The following is a 20,971-nucleotide window of genomic DNA, read 5'->3' on the forward strand; positions in this document are numbered from 1 at the left end:
AATTTATTGTATTGTGTCATATTAAAAATACAACATATTTGACATCCTTACTTAAACATAAAGCATATGATAAAAAAAAAATATAAAGTTATACGACATGTTCAATATTTTGTCGACAAGAATTTAAGCCAAATACTGATTATTATTTATTAATAATCATCACATATTTTTATAGCGTTTCCAATAGTACGTTATTTCATTAATTTTAATATCAAGTTAAATGACATGTAATTTATTTACCTTTTTAGTAACTTTTTATATAAATTTCACTAATATATCTTCTTTTATACGAGTATAATATATTTTATAAACCATTCTCATTTAATTAGTCGTTTTTAAATACATCATAATTTAATACGAAATATAAATGCAATTATCGGATCTTTATTATATATATTATAATATAAAAAAATATTAAGTTATAGTTATAAAGATAAATAATACATTAAAAATATCATATAAATTTTTAGACAAAATTATATATATGTCAGCTTTATAAAAAACAAATAGTAAGATAATATTATATTATAATTTTGTTGATAATTTATTAAAATAATTGATAAATAAAACAGCTGTTTTAGCTATTTGTCAAAGTAACAATTTATTAACTTTAATGAGATGGTTGAAGTATTTAAATTTTTTAGTAGTTGGAAGTCCAAGTCCATAGTCAAAACCACTTAAATAACAAGTCAAAGCTACTATTGAATAGGATAATAATGCAATAGCAAATCTTTTATTTATTATTATTTTTATAGATTACTAACAACAGAACTTTAACAAACTAAGATTAACGTATAATGGCGAATTAAGAACTAAAATAAAAGTATATTTAGTTTTTTAATTTAAAATTATTTTTATATAAATGATGGTTGTCAATAAGTATACATATACTAAATATTCGAGTTTTTTATTTGATTAAAAAAACTACAATACAAACTATTAAATTAGATTATATAAAATGATATGAAGGCATAAATATAAAACAACTTCAAATATCGAACACAATTTCATAGTCCATCGTTGAGTAATGTAAAACTAGAAGGGTGAAATATAGGTTACCTAAAAAGAGTTTATATATTTGAGAAAACCAAATTTTATTTATGTATGTTTTTCTTTGATGAATTAGTTCACCAAATCCTAACTAGCAAATATCATCAAACATCCATGAAATTTACTCATGAAAAAACATATTTTTAAGGTATAAATTTTTATTAATAAATTGAATTAAAAGTAAATATTCTTTTCGATATCTTATTATTATTTTTATTTAACTATAAATTCATAAAACAAATATTTAACTTTAATTCCAAGATGTATTTTTCATAGTATAAACTGGTTGAAATATATTTTTTATACTTATAATTTGCTATGCCTACGCTAACAATTTAATTATATTTATTTTTTTTTGGTCCAAAATCCAAATGTATATTAAAAATGGAAGAAAACCCACAATATCTTTACATTCAAACAGAGTTCTTCCGACGTAAGTTCTCTCTCTGTTTCTCTTTCCCTCTTTCACACACACACACACAATAAAACTTGGGTTTCTTCTCAACTGAAACTGGACTCATTAAATCTTCCTATCTCTCTTGAATGAATGAAATTAAAGTCAGCCAGCTCCTTCCACTGCTGCATTAGATGTAGAGAGAGAAAAAAAAGAGATAGATCGTGAGATTGATGGGTTTAATTGGGTTTCCTTGTTTCGGTTTTCAAATAAAAAAAATGATGAAACACCTTTATTTCTTTTTTGATTATTTGAATTCATAAATACATTTACAACGAACCTCTGTTTTTGCATTAATGGCGATTCATATCAAATGGCTGAAAACAGGAGAGAGATGTTAAACACTCTGTCACAGTAATTGCTTCCCATCTTCTCAACCACATGCTTATATAAATCACACCTCAGCTTCCACTCTTTTTCGCTCATCTCCTTCTCCCTCTATATCCCTGTTTTCTCTCTCTCTCTCTCTCTAGCAGCATTTTTCATTTCTCTCTGTAACTCGAGTTATAATCAAGCTTGATCGTCTGTAATTTGATCTTTTTGTTTTCTCTGAAATTCCATTTGTTGATGTAATGTTAGTCGGATTGAGCATTCCTCACTCACATTTTTTGAAGCTTTCTCTCTCTACTTTCTGTCACTAAAAGTACGATTTTGTGGTTGAAATAAACGAAACCCATAATTTGTTGAAGTGGAATCTGATCTGGGTCGTTGATTTTCACAGAATTTTATTTGAAGAATTTTGGCGGGAAGAAGGTGATAGATACACCATGGATGTATCTATTGCTCTGATGTTGTTTCTTGCTGTGACTGCGTATCTGCTATGGTTTACTTTCATCTCACGGTCATTAAAGGGTCCACGTGTATGGCCATTATTCGGCAGTCTTCCGGGACTGATCGAGAATTCAGATCGGTTGCACGAATGGATTGCAGATAACCTTCGGGCCTGTAACGGGACCTATCAAACATGTATCTGTGCAGTCCCGTTTCTAGCCCGAAAACAAGGTCTTGTAACCGTCACCTGCGACCCGAAGAATCTTGAACACATTTTGAAAACCCGGTTTGATAATTACCCAAAGGGTCCAACATGGCAAGCTGTTTTCCATGATTTATTAGGAAAAGGGATCTTTAATTCGGATGGCGATACGTGGTTTCTACAAAGGAAGACGGCGGCACTCGAGTTCACAACCAGAACACTACGACAAGCGATGGCTCGATGGGTGACTCGAGCTATCAAGAATCGGTTCTGTCCGATTCTTGAACGGGCTCAGGTCCAGGCTGAGCCCGTAGATCTACAAGATCTTTTGTTACGAATCACTTTTGATAATATCTGCGGGCTGGCTTTCGGGAAAGACCCACAGACGTTAGCCCCTGAGTTGCCCGACAATAGCTTTGCATTGGCTTTTGATCGGGCAACCGAGGCTTCGTTGCAACGCTTTATTTTCCCCGAAGTCATTTGGAGAATGAGGAGATGGCTACGGCTTGGTTTGGAGGTCAGCTTGAGCCGAAGCCTTGTTCACGTGGAGGAGTATTTGTCGAGCATCATTAGTACACGCAGGCATGAATTGTCCAGTCAGCTTAAAGATGGAGGGTTACATGATGACTTGTTATCAAGGTTTATGAAGATGAAAGAATCCTATTCTGATACGTTCTTGCAACACGTGGCACTCAACTTCATCCTAGCTGGACGTGACACATCATCTGTGGCGATGAGCTGGTTTTTCTGGTTGGTGATTCAGAACCCAAAAGTCGAAGAGAAAATTCTTAAAGAAATCTCTAGCGTCTTGCTGGAGACACGTGGCGATGACGTGGAGAAATGGACAGATGAGCCATTAGGTTTTGAAGAGGTGGACCGACTGGTTTATTTGAAGGCAGCGTTGTCGGAGACCCTTCGACTATACCCATCGGTGCCAGAGGATTCGAAACATGTTGTTTCCGACGATGTGTTGCCGGACGGAACTTTTGTTCCGGCGGGATCTTCAGTTACTTATTCAATATATTCGGCCGGCCGGATGAAGTCAAGTTGGGGTGAAGACTGTCTCGAGTACCGCCCAGAGCGGTGGTTGTCTCCCGACGGCACTAAATTCGTGAGGCATGATTCGTATAAATTTGTTGCGTTTAATGCCGGACCAAGGATATGTCTTGGGAAGGACTTGGCTTATTTGCAGATGAAGTCTATAGCGGCGGCGGTGTTGCTACGCCACCGTCTGGCGGTGGTGCCGGGGCACAAGGTGGAGCAGAAGATGTCGTTGACGTTGTTCATGAAGTATGGGTTAAAGGTGAATGTGTTTCAGAGGGATTTGAAGGCAATTATGGAAAGTGTGAAGAAAGAGAAAGAAGGTGTCGACTAGCGGCGGCAAACGGCGGTGGACGGCGGTGGTTGGGGTTGTTTAATTTTGGTGGTTGGGTTGATTTATCGGTATAAAGTTTGATGAGGTAGGTCTGAATTTTGAATACTATTAAATTTTTATTTGGGTTCGGGTTCGGGTTGAGCTTGTGCTTTGAATATGGTCACATGCAATTTTTATTATTTTTACATCTTGTAGGTACAATTTCATTTATTATTGTGCCATAATAGTCTTATTTGGATTTCCATTATGGAAAGATAAATAATAACCGTATAAATTTTTAACAATAATTATTTTATTTTTACTTTGAATAGCTATAGGAATATGGATAATAGTATATACATTGAATGTTTGTTGTGGATTTTTTTTTTGGAGTGACTGTATTCAAAATGTGCTTTCATAGATTGTACTAATGTACTATATAATTTCAGTTACAATTAAGTATGATTAAAAATAGTTCTATAGAAGTCGATTAAAAAAAAAAAAAAAGAAGTCGATTAAAATGTAGCAATTGAAGGCGTGGAAATTTGGTTACAGTCAATTTAAACCTTTTGTATATTAATGGAAAAAGACGTATAAAGATGGTTTAATCACAAAATATCAAAAACGACAAGTCTATTACAATATGATCTATCTTTAAATATTTAATATTTAAAGTTTGTAAGGATAAGAATGAAATTCTTTCTATTATTGTGAAATAATCATTTATTGTTTTCAATTAAATTTGCAAAAAAAATGTTTTTTTGGGTGCAAACTCGTTTTTATGAATTGTCCCCGTTACAAAACTATAATAAGGACTATTACATGCTTTTAAGATGAACATAAGTGAATTGATTGTCAAGATAGACAACTCGTGAGTGTTTGTTGTCTTGGAAGATAATGTACTAGGCAGTCTTATGCTTCTTGAGCATCAGACTCGAGTATTGTATGAATGAAATCATTGAAGATTTGTTCTATAGATCCATTGTATGATGATTGCATCTAAAATTGCCCACATTTGCAGTCTTTTTATTGTCTATATGCTTTAAGAAGGATTATATGATTGAATATTTCAAACGTTTTACACTAGTCACATGGCCGTGTCACTTTTACACTTAAAATTCCATACGTACATGTGGACTGTATAACTTCCAAAAAAAAACTACAGTTTATCAATTTTAATTACGGGATTGAGTCACTTTTGAGGGTTTATTACATTGTAGTTCTCTTGATGTAGTTGTCTTTAACTGCTAGACCACATATAGATGTTTAAATTAGTATAATGATTTGATTATATTTTAAATTAATGAAGAAATTTTTTCACATATTAACCTTATAATCTACAATAGCCGAACAAGTTAAATGGCATATAATGTACAAAAGAAATGGCTAAATGCGAATAAAAACAAACAGACAACTAATTAACAATGAAAGAAAGTTTGATGGGAAAGGGGTGGATGTACTTGTATAGGTTATATAATTTCAGTTTCAATTAATTACGATTAAAAATAGTCGGTAGCAAATAAACACATGAAAAGTTGGTTACATTCAATTTAAACCTTCTATATCAACAGAAAAGACACATGCATATAAATCAAGACAATCATATCGGCTCAAATGCAAGCAATCAATTATGAAAGGAAACTACAACAAACCCAATCCAATTTTTGAAGGACAAATTCAATTTATTAATTGTAAACAATTTTCGACTGATTTGATATGTCCCTGTCTTTCTTCTTGTCTTTGTGTTTACAATTAAAAATAAATAAAAATTACAGCCTCAACACATTCATTACATATAACAACAGCTTTTGCATGTTGACATGATTCATCATACCAAATATATATATGATCCATGTAAATGGTACGTGAATTAATTATGCAAACCAGTCACAGCCCCATTTTAGCCTTTAATTTATCTAAATTCCCTATTCCGATTATTATTCAGTCTAGAATTTTCTCACCAGTGGAAAACAGGTTCCAAACAAGAGTCCCAATGAGGTACAACACAACTGCCACCTTGAATACATCATCCCACGTACCTGAAACATATCATTCCTTATGTCATGTCTTGACTCTTGATGATATATATATATATATATATATATATATATATATATATATATATATATATATAATAAAACTATATATATATATATATATATATATATATATATATATATATATATATATATATATATATTATAAGTAAAAGCAGTTAGCAGTAGTAGTTAGTTAAGTAATGATTTATGAAGTTACCATTCTGGAGTATATAACCAGTTGCAGCTGTACCAAAGACTCCAGCAAGTACTCCTGCTGTGTTAGACAGCCCCAACAAGACTCCCTGGCAAGTCAAAAAGGGATTAGTAAAAGTCAACGGAAATTATGAGATGCATTATCTCATCTGTGATGAAATAATAAATTAGAATTATTACTAACCGCATATCGGGGTCCAATGTCTTGGTGATTGGAGTAAAGGCCCGATTGAGAGAATGCATCAGATCCCTGGCACATAACGGTTTTTAGTATATAATTGTTTGATTTTTGAAAGTTATAAATAATGTTTGTGTTAATTTAAGGGATAAAAGACCTGACTGCAAGCCATACAAAGCACTGCCATTGCAGGTGTCTTGACACGGCTCAGCTGTGTAAGAAAGAAAGCAGGGCCCAAGAATCCGATCGACTGCATTATCTACATACATATTGAAAATATTTCACATAATTAAATTTGATGTTATGGTAATCATAAAAAATTTAAAAAACAACCACAACAAACAGTATATTTAGGTTACCTTACGAACAGTGGTAATTGAAAAACCTCGGCTAACAAGTGTGTCTGCAATCCAACCTCCAATGTTGGCAAACACAGCCATGGTCAACCATGGCAATACACATAACAGTCCGGATTCAGTAAGGTTAAACTTTAAGACCTGAAGCAAAAATAATATGTGATAAATGTTAGTTTAGTTGATCTGAAAATATAATTAAATAGAATAGTATTGTAATTTGTACCTGGTTATAGTAAGTAGGCATCCATGTGAGAAGAATAAAAGTTCCCCAATTGTGACAAAAGTGGGAGACAATGAGAGCCCAAACAGGTGCTTTTGATAATATAAGTCTCCATGGAATTTCAGTCACGGGTTCCTTTGAGACACTGCCACCTAAGATATACTTCTTTTCCTCTGCACTAAGCTCAGGGTCATCTGTTGGTGAACTATGAGCCTGAAATGTCAAAGTCAAACCCAAAGAATTGCTACATTAATCTTGGATATCCTTAAGGGTCTGTTAGATATGATGCAATGGAAGGGAATGAGCAAGGTAATTGGAATGGGTCTGTTATAATATCATGTTTGGTTGGCTTGAAGGAATGGAATGTGTCATGTAAACATGTAGTTTGTTAGAAAATGAATTGATAAATAAATAAAGATGTTATTTTATGAATTGAAGCTATAGTTAAATAAAAATATACCAGTAAATAAATTAGTACTGTTTGAAATATAAAGAATAAATTATTAAATACCATCAAAATTTAAATAAATATTATTGTTAGTTATTCTTTGGAAATGAGAAATAAAAATTTAATTGAATAAAATAAAAACAGCCCTCCCCCATGGGAGAAGGAATGCTTCATTCCATTCCTAAGTGACAACTGACAAACAAACAAGAATTTTTTTCATTCGATTCCCTTTCCGGTTACTGCATCCTTATATGATTATTATTATCAAACAAGTGAATTAAAAATTGGTGGGAAAAGACTTACTTTGGCCAGCCAGAAAGCAAACCAGACACTTCCAAGGGAACCAAAGGAGTAGAATACAGATGGCCATGCAAACTTTTGAATCAAAATGGGAGATATACCCAAACCGATAACAGAGCCTAGATACATTCCACTGTACACCAATGCCAATGATCTACTTCTTTCCGAGACAGGAATCCATTTGCTGAGTATGTTATTCATAGCAGGCATTGCAACACCCTGTAAAAGTAAAACACGGCTATTTCGTTTGTTCAAGTCACTGTTTCTCTGTTTCTGTTTTGGTTCAATATGATGAAAAATGGATACCAACCTCACCAATTCCCATGAAGGCACGCATGACAAGCAGGAAAGGAAGTCCGATTTTCGCAGCAATTGGAGTTAAAACTGTTGCAACCGACCACCAGATCACTCCAAAACCAAGTACTTGTTTACCACCAATTTTGTCTGCCCATATGCCTCCAACAATCTACTACCCCAAAAAACACATTCACATACACAAAAAATTAAATACAAAATTTATTAAACTTTTTCCCATTACCCAGCTGTGATATATATATATATATATATATATATATATATATATATATATATATATATATATATATAAACCACAGTCTACTTTCATCATTTGATCGATTTCGACACATAACTATTATTACCTTTTATCGTTTTAGCTACTGAACTATTACATTACATTTTATCTAGTATTATAATAAACGCAAATTGTGGGGAAAAGCAACATACTTTTACTCTCGCTACCAATATTATCAATGTGCTTAATCCTTTTTTCATAGTATGTTGCTACTTGCTATTATGGATAAGGAAATGTAAGTATATTGCTGTTACGGGTAGAAAATAAAGTACATCTTACAAGTTTTAGGCTACATAGCTCATAGCTCTATTATCCGTAATAAGTGTAAGTATATTGTTACTACTTGCTATTTCCTGTAACTTGCCCTTATAATTAATCGTTAATAAATAATACGGACTAGTTTTGTGACTAAATCAATAAAATAGTAAAAGTACGTTGTGCTTTTTTGTATTTTGCCCAACAAAATGCATACAAGAGTTTAGTTATATGGAAACTAGAAAATACTCTCAGATCCTAACAAACCTGAGTAAGTAAATAACCCCAGAAGAAAGAAGACTGAATTAGACCAACTGTAGCACTGTTCCAGTTAAACTCCTTTGACATAGGCAGTATTGCTATGCTCATATTCACCTGAAATAATTATATATAGATATAAGAAGTAATGATTATTAACACCAAATAAAATTATTTATTACCCTGTTGCATAATAAACTATTAAAAAAAAAAACTCACACGGTCCATATTGCATAGCAGAAATGCAGAAAAGCAAAGAAGTACTATCACCCAACGCTTTGGAAACTGATTTGTTTCTTGTATTTCACCAACTAAAACAGCCTCACTTGCTCCTCCTTCTGATGATACTACAAGTGAATCCAAATCTGTTCCTGCCACGTCATACTCCTCAGATTTATAGTTTGCCCGAATTCTATTAATTGTAGTATGTCGTGGTTGCCTATTGAATATACTGTTATGTTTTAGCTGTTCCGGTTTAATCCAATTGCATCTTGCTATTCGTCTATGATTTCTGATTTGGAACTTTTTGCTTTCTTGTGGGATCGTTGAAAGATGAACACCATGAGAAGATATGGCATTCCAGTATCCGGAAACAAAGTGGATCTTCTTTAGACTATATAGTTTTTCTGAATACATGTTCCTATGCACATGTTGTGCAGAAGAAAAGCTTAATTTCTCAGCTCTTTGATATGTTGTATCTTGTTCAGGTTTATGAATTCTACCTGAAATAAAACATTGCCCATGGATAAGCATAATCATTAAAGAGATTATGAATGAGCTATGTACAAATATTCACATGTATACAATACTTCTGCTTCTGCCCTAATTCCATGAGGGAAAGAACATCTATATGTTTAATCAAGACTAACATAACAAGTCACATACAATTCAAGTTCCAAAAGGCCCAAAACCTACATTTTCTATATCGTTACTTCAACAGCAGCAATGTGAAATTAAGAAACATTACACGCCCACACCAAGGCATGCAAATAGATGACAGAAACTGCATTTTCTATATCGTTACTCAAACAAATGGAGCAAGTCAAACTCTGTAAGAAATTAGGGCGCTAATGGCCATTTTTTACCACATAATCTTAAGAATTTATTGTAGATTCACACTAATTCATCTCTCTTGTTTAGAAGAATTCTGATTAACATAAAAAATGAATTACTATTCAAGTGAGGAAAACTAAATGTATGAATATGATATACAAAAGATTCATCAAGTACATTTACACACGAAAAATCCTTCATACAAACAATAACACTATCCTAATTCAACAACAGATTAAGAATAAGTGATAACTACATATCATTACCTGAGCTGATGAAAGATGTGAAGTTCCGGTGAGATATAACGGCGCCGATGGCCATTTCTGACCGGATAGACTACACAAATCTGGAATTCGAAGAATTTATTTCAGAATTACACCATAATTTGACACGCTCTCTCTAGTCTAGAGTGAGAGGAAGAGGATAAACCCTGCAGAAATGTTTTTCTTCATACGAATTTTGGACACCAAAAATTGAATTTAAATTTTTATTTTTTTTCTCAGATTTAAAAAAGGGGGACAAAAAATATCTTGTGACAAAGATACTAATAAGAGGCTGAGGAACTGACACGTGTCCAGTCATGTAGAGGATTTCTTATTTTGGTACAATATTATCCCTGGCTGAAGCAAGATTTACGTGGTTGTTTCCTTAAAAGGATGTGAAATGAAGGGCAGTTTGGGTATTTGTGAGAAAGGGATATTCCTTGTTAAGCTAGGGTTTTAGATTGGTTAAAAATTTTACAACTGTAATACCTTGCAATATAGAAAACGTTTGTTATTTTTTTAATTAAGTAATGCTGAGATAATAGTCCATTTCGTTTATCAATCGTGGTTGTTTATTTTATTTATTGAATTATTGAATAACACTCTACATAATAAAAATTAGACAAAGCTGCACAGATGGTCTCTGTGGTATGTCGAAAATTGACATTTTGGTCCAAAAAATTTTGGACTAGCACCAGAGGTCCAAAGTTTTTATTTTGTTGCAAATTTGGTACATTTCATAATTGGAAGGATGTGAAATGACCTTTTTGCCCTCTCTATTTGGTTTTCCTTTTTTTTTTTTTATTAATTTTGAATTTTTCTGATTAACAATTAAAAAAAACAAATATAACCCTACCCCACCCATACTCCCTCCCTAACTCCATTTCTCTCTACTGCCGAAAAAATATGAACCCCACCCTCGTTTTTTCCGGCACCGACTTCTCTCACACTCACACGACTCACCCAACTTCACCTTCCTCCCCCCACAAACCGATGACTACGAATTCAGATGCACCAACAACCCAACCTACCTAGCTTCAACTTCTTGAATCGGAACCCTTCTTTCCTCTTTCTCAAATCGCCGCCCTTCTCTCCATCACCTTCGTCTTTCTCCTTATCCAGTCAGCCGCCAATGATCTAGGTTTTCTGCATATCATTTAGCATCGCCACCTATCTCATTTGGATTAGAATTTTCGAAGCCCTAGCTGAGAACGGCGACGAACATCGATATTTAGCGCCACCATCGAGTTACAGCCGCTGCCATGGAGGTTTCAGATATGAGTACCTCTAAAAACCCTAAACTATCATCTTTGTCGAGGTTTCAGCTTAGGTGGAATCCAGATTTATCACACCATGGTGTCGCTAAGGTGGTGGTGATGGGGCTACAGATCTGAACCATTGAACACTGGTGGCTCCATCGAAAGGTTTTCAACACCATTGAAGAGCTTAGAAAAGGTTTTCGTTTTTGGAGCTACAGATCCCTTCATTATCGGAGCTAAGAAGACATTTCTTTGTCTTTCCAAATCAGGAATCAAACTTTCCAAATAGATAGATAAAGAGGTTTTGGCGTGGTTAGGGTTTGAACGATTTTATGTACATAATTTTTGTTCTTTTACAAATCAGGTTGTTCTTGAGGTTTAAAAATCTAGTAATGTTTTGTTGTTAAAAAACTAATTGTTCTTGTGGGTTTACAGATTTGGTTGTTCTTGAGTTTGAGTTTGCAGATAAGAGTAAACTGATTGTTCTTGAATTTGAGTTTGTAGATTAGAAAAAATGGAATGTTTTTGTTCTTTAGATCTGGAAACATTATATTTGAATTCATCAAATGTTAGTGGTAGTTCTTGAGACTAGTGGCCAACGGTGGTGGTGTTGGTGGCATTATGATATTCCGACAGGTAGTGGTGGTAGAATCTGGTGGCGGACAGGTGGTGGTGATGGGGGATAACGGTGGTAGCGATTATTGTTCATAAAGTGTTTTGAATTTGTTAGAGAGAGAGATGGGTATTTTTCTATAATAAAAAATTGAAATAAAGAAAATACAAAGGGCAAAATCGGTATTTTAAAAAAATTCAAAACAAATTGGACCATATTTGCAATAAAATGAAAACTTTGGACCTCTGGTGCTAGTCCAAACCTTTTTGGACCAAAGTGTCAATTTTCGACATTCCATAGGGACCATTTGTGCAGTTTTGTCTAAAAATTATCATTTAACTAGAAATGTGTCCCCCGCTTTGCGGGGGGTCGGAAGCCTTTAATGTTGTTTTTCCGGAATCCTTCAATGATGGTTTTTTGTTATAGTTAAATGGTACTGCGTTTAATATTCATTAGCTTGATTACCACGTTTCTGTCAACCGCAGAGTAAAAACCCAATTTCTTTTCAAAAGAAACCGGAAACCAAATTCAAAGCCTAACATACCATATCAAAGATATAACGTACACAAATAGTAATGAAAAACATATACATTAAAAAAAAAAAAAAAAAAAAAAAAAAAAAAAAAAAAACTGTAGTCCTTTAGCAGTTCATGAATGAGCAAATAAAATCGTTCATTCAATAATGTGTATGTAACATCACAACCTCTTTGTTCTCCAATCGATCCAACATCTCTTTACCCTTGTGAGAAAATTCACTACCACCCTCTTTTGCAACCTCTCCTTAACCCTACACAAAAAATATGCCATTAACTGAAAGAAAGTAAGTACAATTACCGCATTAAACATCATTGTGAAATGGAGGCGGTGGAACCATAGGGACCTATCTTGCATATATAATAAAGTTGAGAATTAGTATAATATATAATAAAGTTGAGGGACCATTTCTATAAAGTAGAGAATTAGTATAATATATAATAAAGTTGATGGACCATTTCTGTCAACATATATAATAAAATTGAGAATTAGTATAATATATAATAAAGTTGAGGGACCATTTCTATAAAGTTGAGAATTAGTATAATATATAACAAAGCGGAACGATCGGAAGTGAAAAGCGTAACCCTAAAGGAAAAAAAGAAAATAAACGGAAATGGACAAAGTCACATAAACAGGGGAGATGAAAAATCGATACAAAGAAGCGATGAAGAGGTGGAGGAACAAATGAAAGATAGATATTGGCCAATAGAGGCGGTGACAAACACGTTGCATCTAAAACGATTACGAAGGAAACAAAAAAATAAAAAAATAAGCCATGGGAGGGCAGAGGCGGTACGTGCCCAGGAAACGCATACATCCATAGACCCACTTCCAAAGAATGAAACCAGCAACACTGAGAAAACAAATAAAGAGAAATAGAAGGGGAACACTACTAGAAAATAGGCCTTTAATGATAATCATCATCTTCATTTTTGTGTAGGTATACACCCCTTGATGGCTGTATTTCAAGAATCCCAACAACAACCACATGAATCCAATTACACCACTGCATAACCAAATAACTTGCATTAAAAAAAATCTCTTTCTTTCTTTTTTGTTTCTGCCATGTTACAAAGAACACCACCAGTCCTTAAAGCTTTTGCTAACATCTCAAAGAAAGGCCTCTCCACAAGCTCTTGAGCGGGACCCACAGGATCAGAAGAATCAAAAATTATAGCATCGTACTTTCCTTCTGGTATGTTCCTTATAAACTCAACAACTATTGTAAACAATTATATAAAAATTAGATACCAAAGGGGCCAAATTTGCAGTTTACTCTAGTTATAAAAGTAGGGGCAAAATGGTCATTTTAAAAGGGTTTGTAAAATGACCATTTTACAAAACCGAGTTACCGAAAAAAGACCTCGAAATAGGGACCAAAAATGAAGAAAAAAATATTCCTTTTTTGGTTTAATCTTTGTTATATTTCCTTCAGAACTAACATCATCTAATATGTTGAATAGGTGTCGTTTTCTGGTTCAACTCATCCTCCCAATTCATACTCACTAGATGATCTTCCAAAAACTGTGGTTCGGTTACTTAACCAGGGTTCAAATGTCATGTCAATAGACGTCCATCCTCAACACCAAACTATTCCCTTAGGTTGCTTCTCAATCAATTTGCTTCAATTCCTAACAATTTATCAAATTGATTTAATCTTTTGTATCCTCCTTCCTTTAAAAAAAGAGGTAATGAGATTGTTCATGGCTTTCAGCTGGAACAAATGTTGGTGAAATAAGCATTTGGGAGATTGGAACTCGAGAAAGAATGGTGCATAAACCCTTCCAGGTTTGGGATTTATCTGCTTGTTCAATGCCTTTTCAGGTAAGCTTCTATTACTTATTCTATCATTTTTAACTATTTTGTAAACTGGCTTAACTTTAACATGAATCATGATCAAATTCATGTCTAGACAACTTTGGTAAAGGATGCAGCAGTATCTGTTAACCGTTGCATATGGGGACCAAATAGATCAATACTTGGTATAATTTATAAAATTTCTAAATTAACTTTTAATAATCTTGTGCGAGTGTATTAATTTTTTGATTCCTACCATAGGTGTGGCCTTTTCCAAGCACATTGTTCAGATATATACATCAATACTTGGTATAATTTATAAAATTTCTAAATTCCCAACTTTTTTTTTATGAAAACATCAATCTTGCAGAGAAAGCAAGACTGTAGATACAGAATCATTGTGTGTAATTGTAGAAAATTTGTTATCCTAGAGTTCCATAGATAGCACATTTGACTAATGTCAAATTGTTCTTGCATATGCGACAACTTAAATGGGATCTTACTTAACTTACCAATGTTTTTATATTTATGATAGATTGGTCCTTTAAAATGTTGGCGAGGTGGGTTATGCCTTTCAAGATCTATTGGAGATAGAGATGTTGGGGAGTTCATTATTCCAGTTCCTCATGTCAAACAAGTGAAGGTTAGTTTAGTAATTAAACTCAATTTATTCATCATTTTATTAACAACTTCTATTTATTCATGATCTTCAGCTATCTTCTGCTGGTGGGCGGCTTGTAATTTCAAGTGATGGAGTCTGGGATGCTCTTCCACTGAATCAGCTCTGGAATGCAGTCGCGAATTGGCTCCGGAATCAGCAGCAGCACAAATTGTCAAAGTACGGAAACAAAAAAATGTCGAATTTGTAATAAAATATTATGCAATGGATTCTATTTTTTGTATATGATATTTTGTATGACATTAAATTTTATGAAATGGATTGTATTTTTTGTATATGATATTTTATTTTCTATTATGAGGCATTAAATGCAAATTATGATACGCAAAAATGTATGTCATCTTCATTTATGATACGCAAAAAATATATATTTTTTAAACGTTTAAAATTATGATACGCAAAAATGTATGTCATCTTCATTTATGACATGACGTTTCTTGATAGGGGCTTTCTTGATACGCATTGTGTGTCATTAACACGCGCGTCGTAAGGTTATGACACGCGAATGCGTGTCGTCTTCCTTTATGACAGGGCCTTCCTTGATATGTTATGCGTGTCGTAAACGCGCGTCGTAACTGCGCGTCATAAATGAGCGTCGTCTCTCTTTATGACAGGGTCTTCCTTGACGCGCATTTGTGCGTCGTCTGAGCCTTTTACAACGCGCAATGAGCGTTGTAAAAGGCTGTTTTTCTAGTAGTGGAAGATGATACAAAATTGAAGAATGAAGAAAGAAAACAAAAAGGAGGAAAATAGAATGGTCAAATGAGACAAAAACATGGCAGAATACTGTAGCTAAGCCAAGACAATTTAAATATATATATATATATATATATATATATATATATATATATATATATAAAATCATTTGTGTGAATGATAAGAAATTATTAGTTTAACAAATATTTATTAGGAGATAGCGTATGTTTGTGACCCGATTGACGATAAGCCATATAAAGTGTTTGTATTGACTTATTAATATGCATTGACTTTTTTATATAGATTATTTGTGACTTTATTGGATGCAAGACAGTTTGTACGTGTTGGATTATGTGTCTAAGCTCATAACTATATTTGGTATGTACTTGATTTAATTATAAGCATGGTCCTTTTGGGTTGCCTTCATTCATGCAACTTGATAGGATGACTAGTGGAGAGAGAGCAAGATTTATTATATGAATAATAAATGGGTATTTAGAATGATTTTATTAATATATTATAAGATTAATATATTATTTGAAAATCATATTATTAATTGGTAATTAATCAGAAATTAATCTAGTATTAATTTTGGGATTAAAATGAACTAATTAATAATTGAGGGACGGTTGTGCAAATCACTGATAGTTGCATAATTGGGTTGATAGACTCTATAGAGTGGAGTGGACGAAATCCTAATGGGGAATCCCTATAGATTTAGTCCAAAGGGCTCTAAGGAGGGAGTCCATGGGTTGCTTGGTGCCTAAGTAAGGTATTAGGGTTTACACCTAAAAACCCTAGCAAGCATAGCTATTTAAAGACCCTCTAATTAGGATTTTCGGCTCTAAGCATTCTAAGAAGAACCCTGGACGATTTTCCTTACCTCTCCAAGTCTTCCTTTGCATTGGGTGTTTGTAACTCCATTAGAGGTGCAACACTTGGGGCACTAGGCTTTCAGAAGTCAAGATCAAGCAAGGATTGTACTTATTATTACAATATAACAAGTGAGGTAATGACTAAACACTAATTTACATGTGAATTTTGAAATTGTGTATGCTAATCATAGGGTTTACGCTTTGGATGATTATTTGCATGTATAACTTGAGAAAAAAACTTAGATCCAAAGCATTAGGGTTGCATGTACACCATAGGAATGTTGTAATGCTCAAAACCCATCAGTACGTTGGGCGTACTATGTTGTACGCTGCACACACATCCCATGAATCTAGTACGCTAAGCGTACTAAAGAGGTATGTTGGGCGTACGCCCTCAGAGAGTTTTGGGCTTCCAGTGGAGTTTCTAACATTTGGGCCCTAATTGTTTTGGGCCTGGACTTGCTGGAGTTGTGGGCCTGAATTTATTATTTGGGCCAATGTTGGCATGATTGGTCCTTGTGGCCCAATATAGATTTGGACTTTGATGCTATGCCCATTAGTGAAGGAAAGACTTTTAGGCCACCACGGAGGGACTTGGACTTAGGATGTTGGTCCCTTCTCTAGGTCGTGTTATAATCCTAATTAGGGTTTTTTGTATATTTGTTCAGTGTAAGATTTTGGACTAGTAGTCGAGCATTTATTGTTTTCAGTAGTTTGAGGTGAGTTTTCTCATTATACCAATGGGTCGAAGGCACCAATGTCGACCCATTACTTGATATGTGGTTTCTATAGTTAAATATGCAATGGTTTGTTATTTGGCAGGTTATGACTTATGTGCAGACCATGGGGGAGCCCACAGAACTTGGTAAAGACCATGGGGGAGCCCATGGCCATTGAATGTAAGACCATAGGGGTAGCCCATGGCATTCCTGGTGAAGACCATGGAGGGAGTCCATGGCAATCTTATATATATATATATATATATATATATATATATATATATATATGTGTGTGTGTGTGTGTGTGTTGCATGTCATTATGTGGTTATATGTTTTGTGTATTTTGGGAACTCACTAAGCGTTTGCTTACAGTTTGTTGGGTGTTTCAGGTAATTTGGTTCTAAAGGCAAGGGCCCGACTTGATGGCGATACTCTGATCATTTAGACATGAGTTTATGTAATGGAATTTTGGAAAAACAAAATATGGTTGTAATTTCTAAATATTAAATAAAAAAAAATTATCTAAATTGTCAGGGTGTTATAGCTCTAGAACCCTATTAAGCCATGCATGCAATTAAAGTTGCTAACTTTACGTGATAAGTCATCCATGGGAATCAGATCTGAGAATTTGGAGAAAGGACTTAAGTGGTTAAGTGCTTATTGGAGAAGATTGGGGTTCAGGGGAGTACTATGGGCGTACCCATCTGGTACGTTGCACATACTGGCCCCAAAGGGTGTATGCTGGCGTACCAGCTGAGTACGCAAGGCGTACTCGACCTGTTTGACTTTTCTTGTTTTGTTGACTTGTTGGCTATAGAACTTTGACCAGAATTTGACCAGGGTTGATTTTTGATATGTTGGGCCTTCTTGGGCTAGGTCCATAATGGGTTTGGGTCTAATTTGGATATTTGGGCTTTTGGTAATTAAGGAGATTTTGGGCTTTCGTATTTTGGGTTATAAGGTAACTAATTGATGAAAGTTGTAGTTTGCTAGTTGGCACGAGGATTATCAATTTCGGCGGTGCGAGCAGTCATTGGAGTATCAGCGGATTGAGGTGAGTTTTCTTCACTGTATTTACGGGTCGAAGGAACCAAGGTCTGCTGAGTATGGATTAGATATGCATGATTATGCTAGTTGTCGATATGTTGGTCTGGTAGATCTGTAGGATTGCCTATGTTTCTGCTTACATGATTAACTATATATGTTTTTATTATGTTGGTTTGTGGTTGTACTGCTTCGTGTTGTAGCCGACAAACTGGAGCATTCCAGATATGAACTAAGGACCGGGTGGTATGCCAAACTCATACTGAGGGCTCAAGTGCATTCCAGATATGAATTGAGGACCGGGTGGTATGCTAGACTCATATTGAGGGCTCATATGCATTCCATATACGAGCTGAGGACTCGGTAGTATGTCAAACTCGTACTGAGGGATTGAGGGTATTGGAGCATTCTAGATATGATTTTAGGTCTGGGTAGGGCATGCCAGACTCACACCGAGGGCTCAGTAGCATTCCAGATACAAGATAAGGACTGGTTGATATGCCAGACTCGTACTGAGGGCTAAATATTGGTACTCCAGTCCGATGACTGATTGGGTTGGGAGCAAGCCATAAATAAGATGTCGGCTCCGGGGGCAAGCCATATTTGTGTTGTGGGATCAAGAGCAGGCCAGATTTGAGTTGTAGGCCTGATAGGCAAGCCAGAAACATATACTGGGCTCTGGGGTAATCCCGTCTTTCAGTTGTGGACCCAGTGCGTGCTGTTATTTGTATACATTATCTGTTTGTGTGTTGGTACTTTGTGTAACACCCCATTTCTGGTACGTATTTGATCTTCGTTTATGCCATTTGTATTATTGACTCGATGAGTGGCAGCCCTGACTCGTCGAGTAGATGCGAGGTTGGGACGCGGGTCTAAGTAATGTACTCACTGAGTCCGCTCATGGACTCGACGAGTAGGCCAGTGTAACACTAACAAAATCTAGGTCAACATTAAACTTTTATAAAACCATAATTGGTATGTACCAAGTGGTAGATATCATGACGAGGTTTCCAAAAATATAAATAACACTAAAATCCGAGTTATAACGAAGAAGTTATGACCGATCGAAGATCCGCGACAATACCGGTAAAACACTGTTAAGCGTAAAATACGAAATTTCAATAAAATACTTTCTAGCCTTATGTATCTAAATGAAAGCCGTAGATATCATTAAACTGTGAACATACATAAAAAGAACGCCTAAATCTGACTTCGTATGAGGAAGTTATGATTTTTCGAAGTTTCAGATATAGCGGTAGACGGCTAAAAACTCGAAATAGAGATCGAGCGATTTTTAGCCAACACAACCTAAATGAGAATCGAAGGTCTCGACAATAGTAATACATCGGTAAAAAGACAGACGAAAACGGACGTCGGATGAAGAAGTTATGGATTTTTAACGGACTTTTCCAGTCCCGGCCTGTTAAAAGTCTATTATTAAAAATAAAGTCAAAAGTAAGCTCGTATGCGAAAGTTACGCCATGTAGAGTACAGTCTCACCTACGCATGGATATAAAGAACGTCGAAAACGAAGCTCGTATGCGAAAGTTACGCCATTTAGAAGTTTGATTAATCGGGTTACGCCAAGCGTAATTGGGTACGCCCAATGTACCCGGATGCATGAACCACCTCGGGCTACAACCGACCTGACCAACACTCGAGTGCCATACGTAAGCGTTGTCGTTGCGTACGCCCAGCATAACCGAAGTACGCCCAGCGTAATGCCTCTTTCAGCACCCTATAAATAGAAATTGAGGGCTGGCGGGTTTTATTGCTCATTTCTTCCTTCCCCTCTCATTTTTGCATCGTTTTGCGTGCAAGTTATACCCCGAAGTCCCGGTATCATTCCCGAGACCCGAAGCGAGTCCTGAAGCCCTGAAGATCCCGAGAAGTGAAATTCCTGAGCCGAAGCTATGCCCGCGTGAAGCCCGGTTTTTAACCCGAAACCCGAGGATACGTCAAGAAAGGTCACTCTTATAAAGGAAGTGCTGCCCAATTCACCTCTTATCAGGTGAGTTCATACCCCTATAACTACGTTTTCAAATGTTTTGTAAATGCTTTTATACACTTTTAAGGGGGGGGGGGGGGGGATACAAGTACACACACGGTTATCCTCGTGTGAAAAACATCAATCTTTTGCTATACTTTTATTATATAAATATCAAACAATTTATGTATAATTTGAGTATAAATGTTCAATAATGTTATTACAAATGTTATACTTTACATACAAAGTCGACACTACATTAGGGTTTATCATACAAACGAATCACACATTTGGGAAAAATTATAATAGGTATAGTTTACTAGATATTCATGAGATTTTACATACTATAAGTACTATATCAAGGAAATACTTTCATATACAAGAGTAATTGGACTTTTCATACGTAAATCTATTTGATACTAAGTTTTGTGAGACATTCAACTTCACGTACTTTCAAGTATGCAGTTAAAGTCATGTACTATATACCATAATCTCTTGTAGGGAGAGCATGATACTTGTGTATAGATCTATACAGGATTGACAATCCCGCACCTAAACTGTTAGCTACAGTTAGACTGGCAGGTCTGGGGTGACAAACGTCATAACATTCCAACGCCTGAAGAACGTTGTTACAGGCAGCCTGGGTCAATAGCATGTTTATAAAACTCACATGAAGTATTAAAAACACGTCGATTTACGGGGTTATCAAATGCCTTAGTGATTTTATACATACATAAATCTACTATTCTAGGCATGAAA

General features: G+C 35.0%; 2 protein-coding genes across 2 annotated transcripts; one reads left to right on the forward strand and one right to left on the reverse strand.

The window, feature by feature from the left end:
- Positions 1–1,913: 1,913 nt before the first annotated feature.
- Positions 1,914–4,139, forward strand: CYP86A8 (cytochrome P450, family 86, subfamily A, polypeptide 8). Its single transcript, XM_079008755.1, is given in 3 exon segments — positions 1,914–2,147; positions 2,226–3,825; positions 3,827–4,139. Coding segments are annotated over 2 exon segments (1,623 nt in total). The 5' UTR covers positions 1,914–2,147; positions 2,226–2,271; the 3' UTR covers positions 3,896–4,139.
- Positions 4,140–5,492: 1,353 nt separating this feature from the next.
- On the reverse strand, positions 5,493–10,216 carry ANTR2 (Major facilitator superfamily protein). Its single transcript, XM_079008790.1, has 11 exons — positions 10,010–10,216; positions 8,910–9,412; positions 8,700–8,807; positions 7,896–8,051; positions 7,589–7,804; positions 6,841–7,050; positions 6,621–6,758; positions 6,419–6,520; positions 6,268–6,333; positions 6,088–6,172; positions 5,493–5,870 (listed from the first exon to the last, which is right to left on the reverse strand). Exons 1-11 carry the CDS (start codon positions 10,062–10,064, stop codon positions 5,773–5,775), a joined length of 1,737 nt encoding a protein of 578 aa, XP_078864916.1. The 5' UTR covers positions 10,065–10,216; the 3' UTR covers positions 5,493–5,772.
- Positions 10,217–20,971: the final 10,755 nt, after the last annotated feature.

The sequence above is a fragment of the Lactuca serriola genome, chromosome 7 (assembly GCF_051521515.1).
Source record: "Lactuca serriola cultivar US96UC23 chromosome 7, Lser_US96UC23_V15, whole genome shotgun sequence".
NCBI classification, from domain to species: domain Eukaryota; kingdom Viridiplantae; phylum Streptophyta; class Magnoliopsida; order Asterales; family Asteraceae; genus Lactuca; species Lactuca serriola.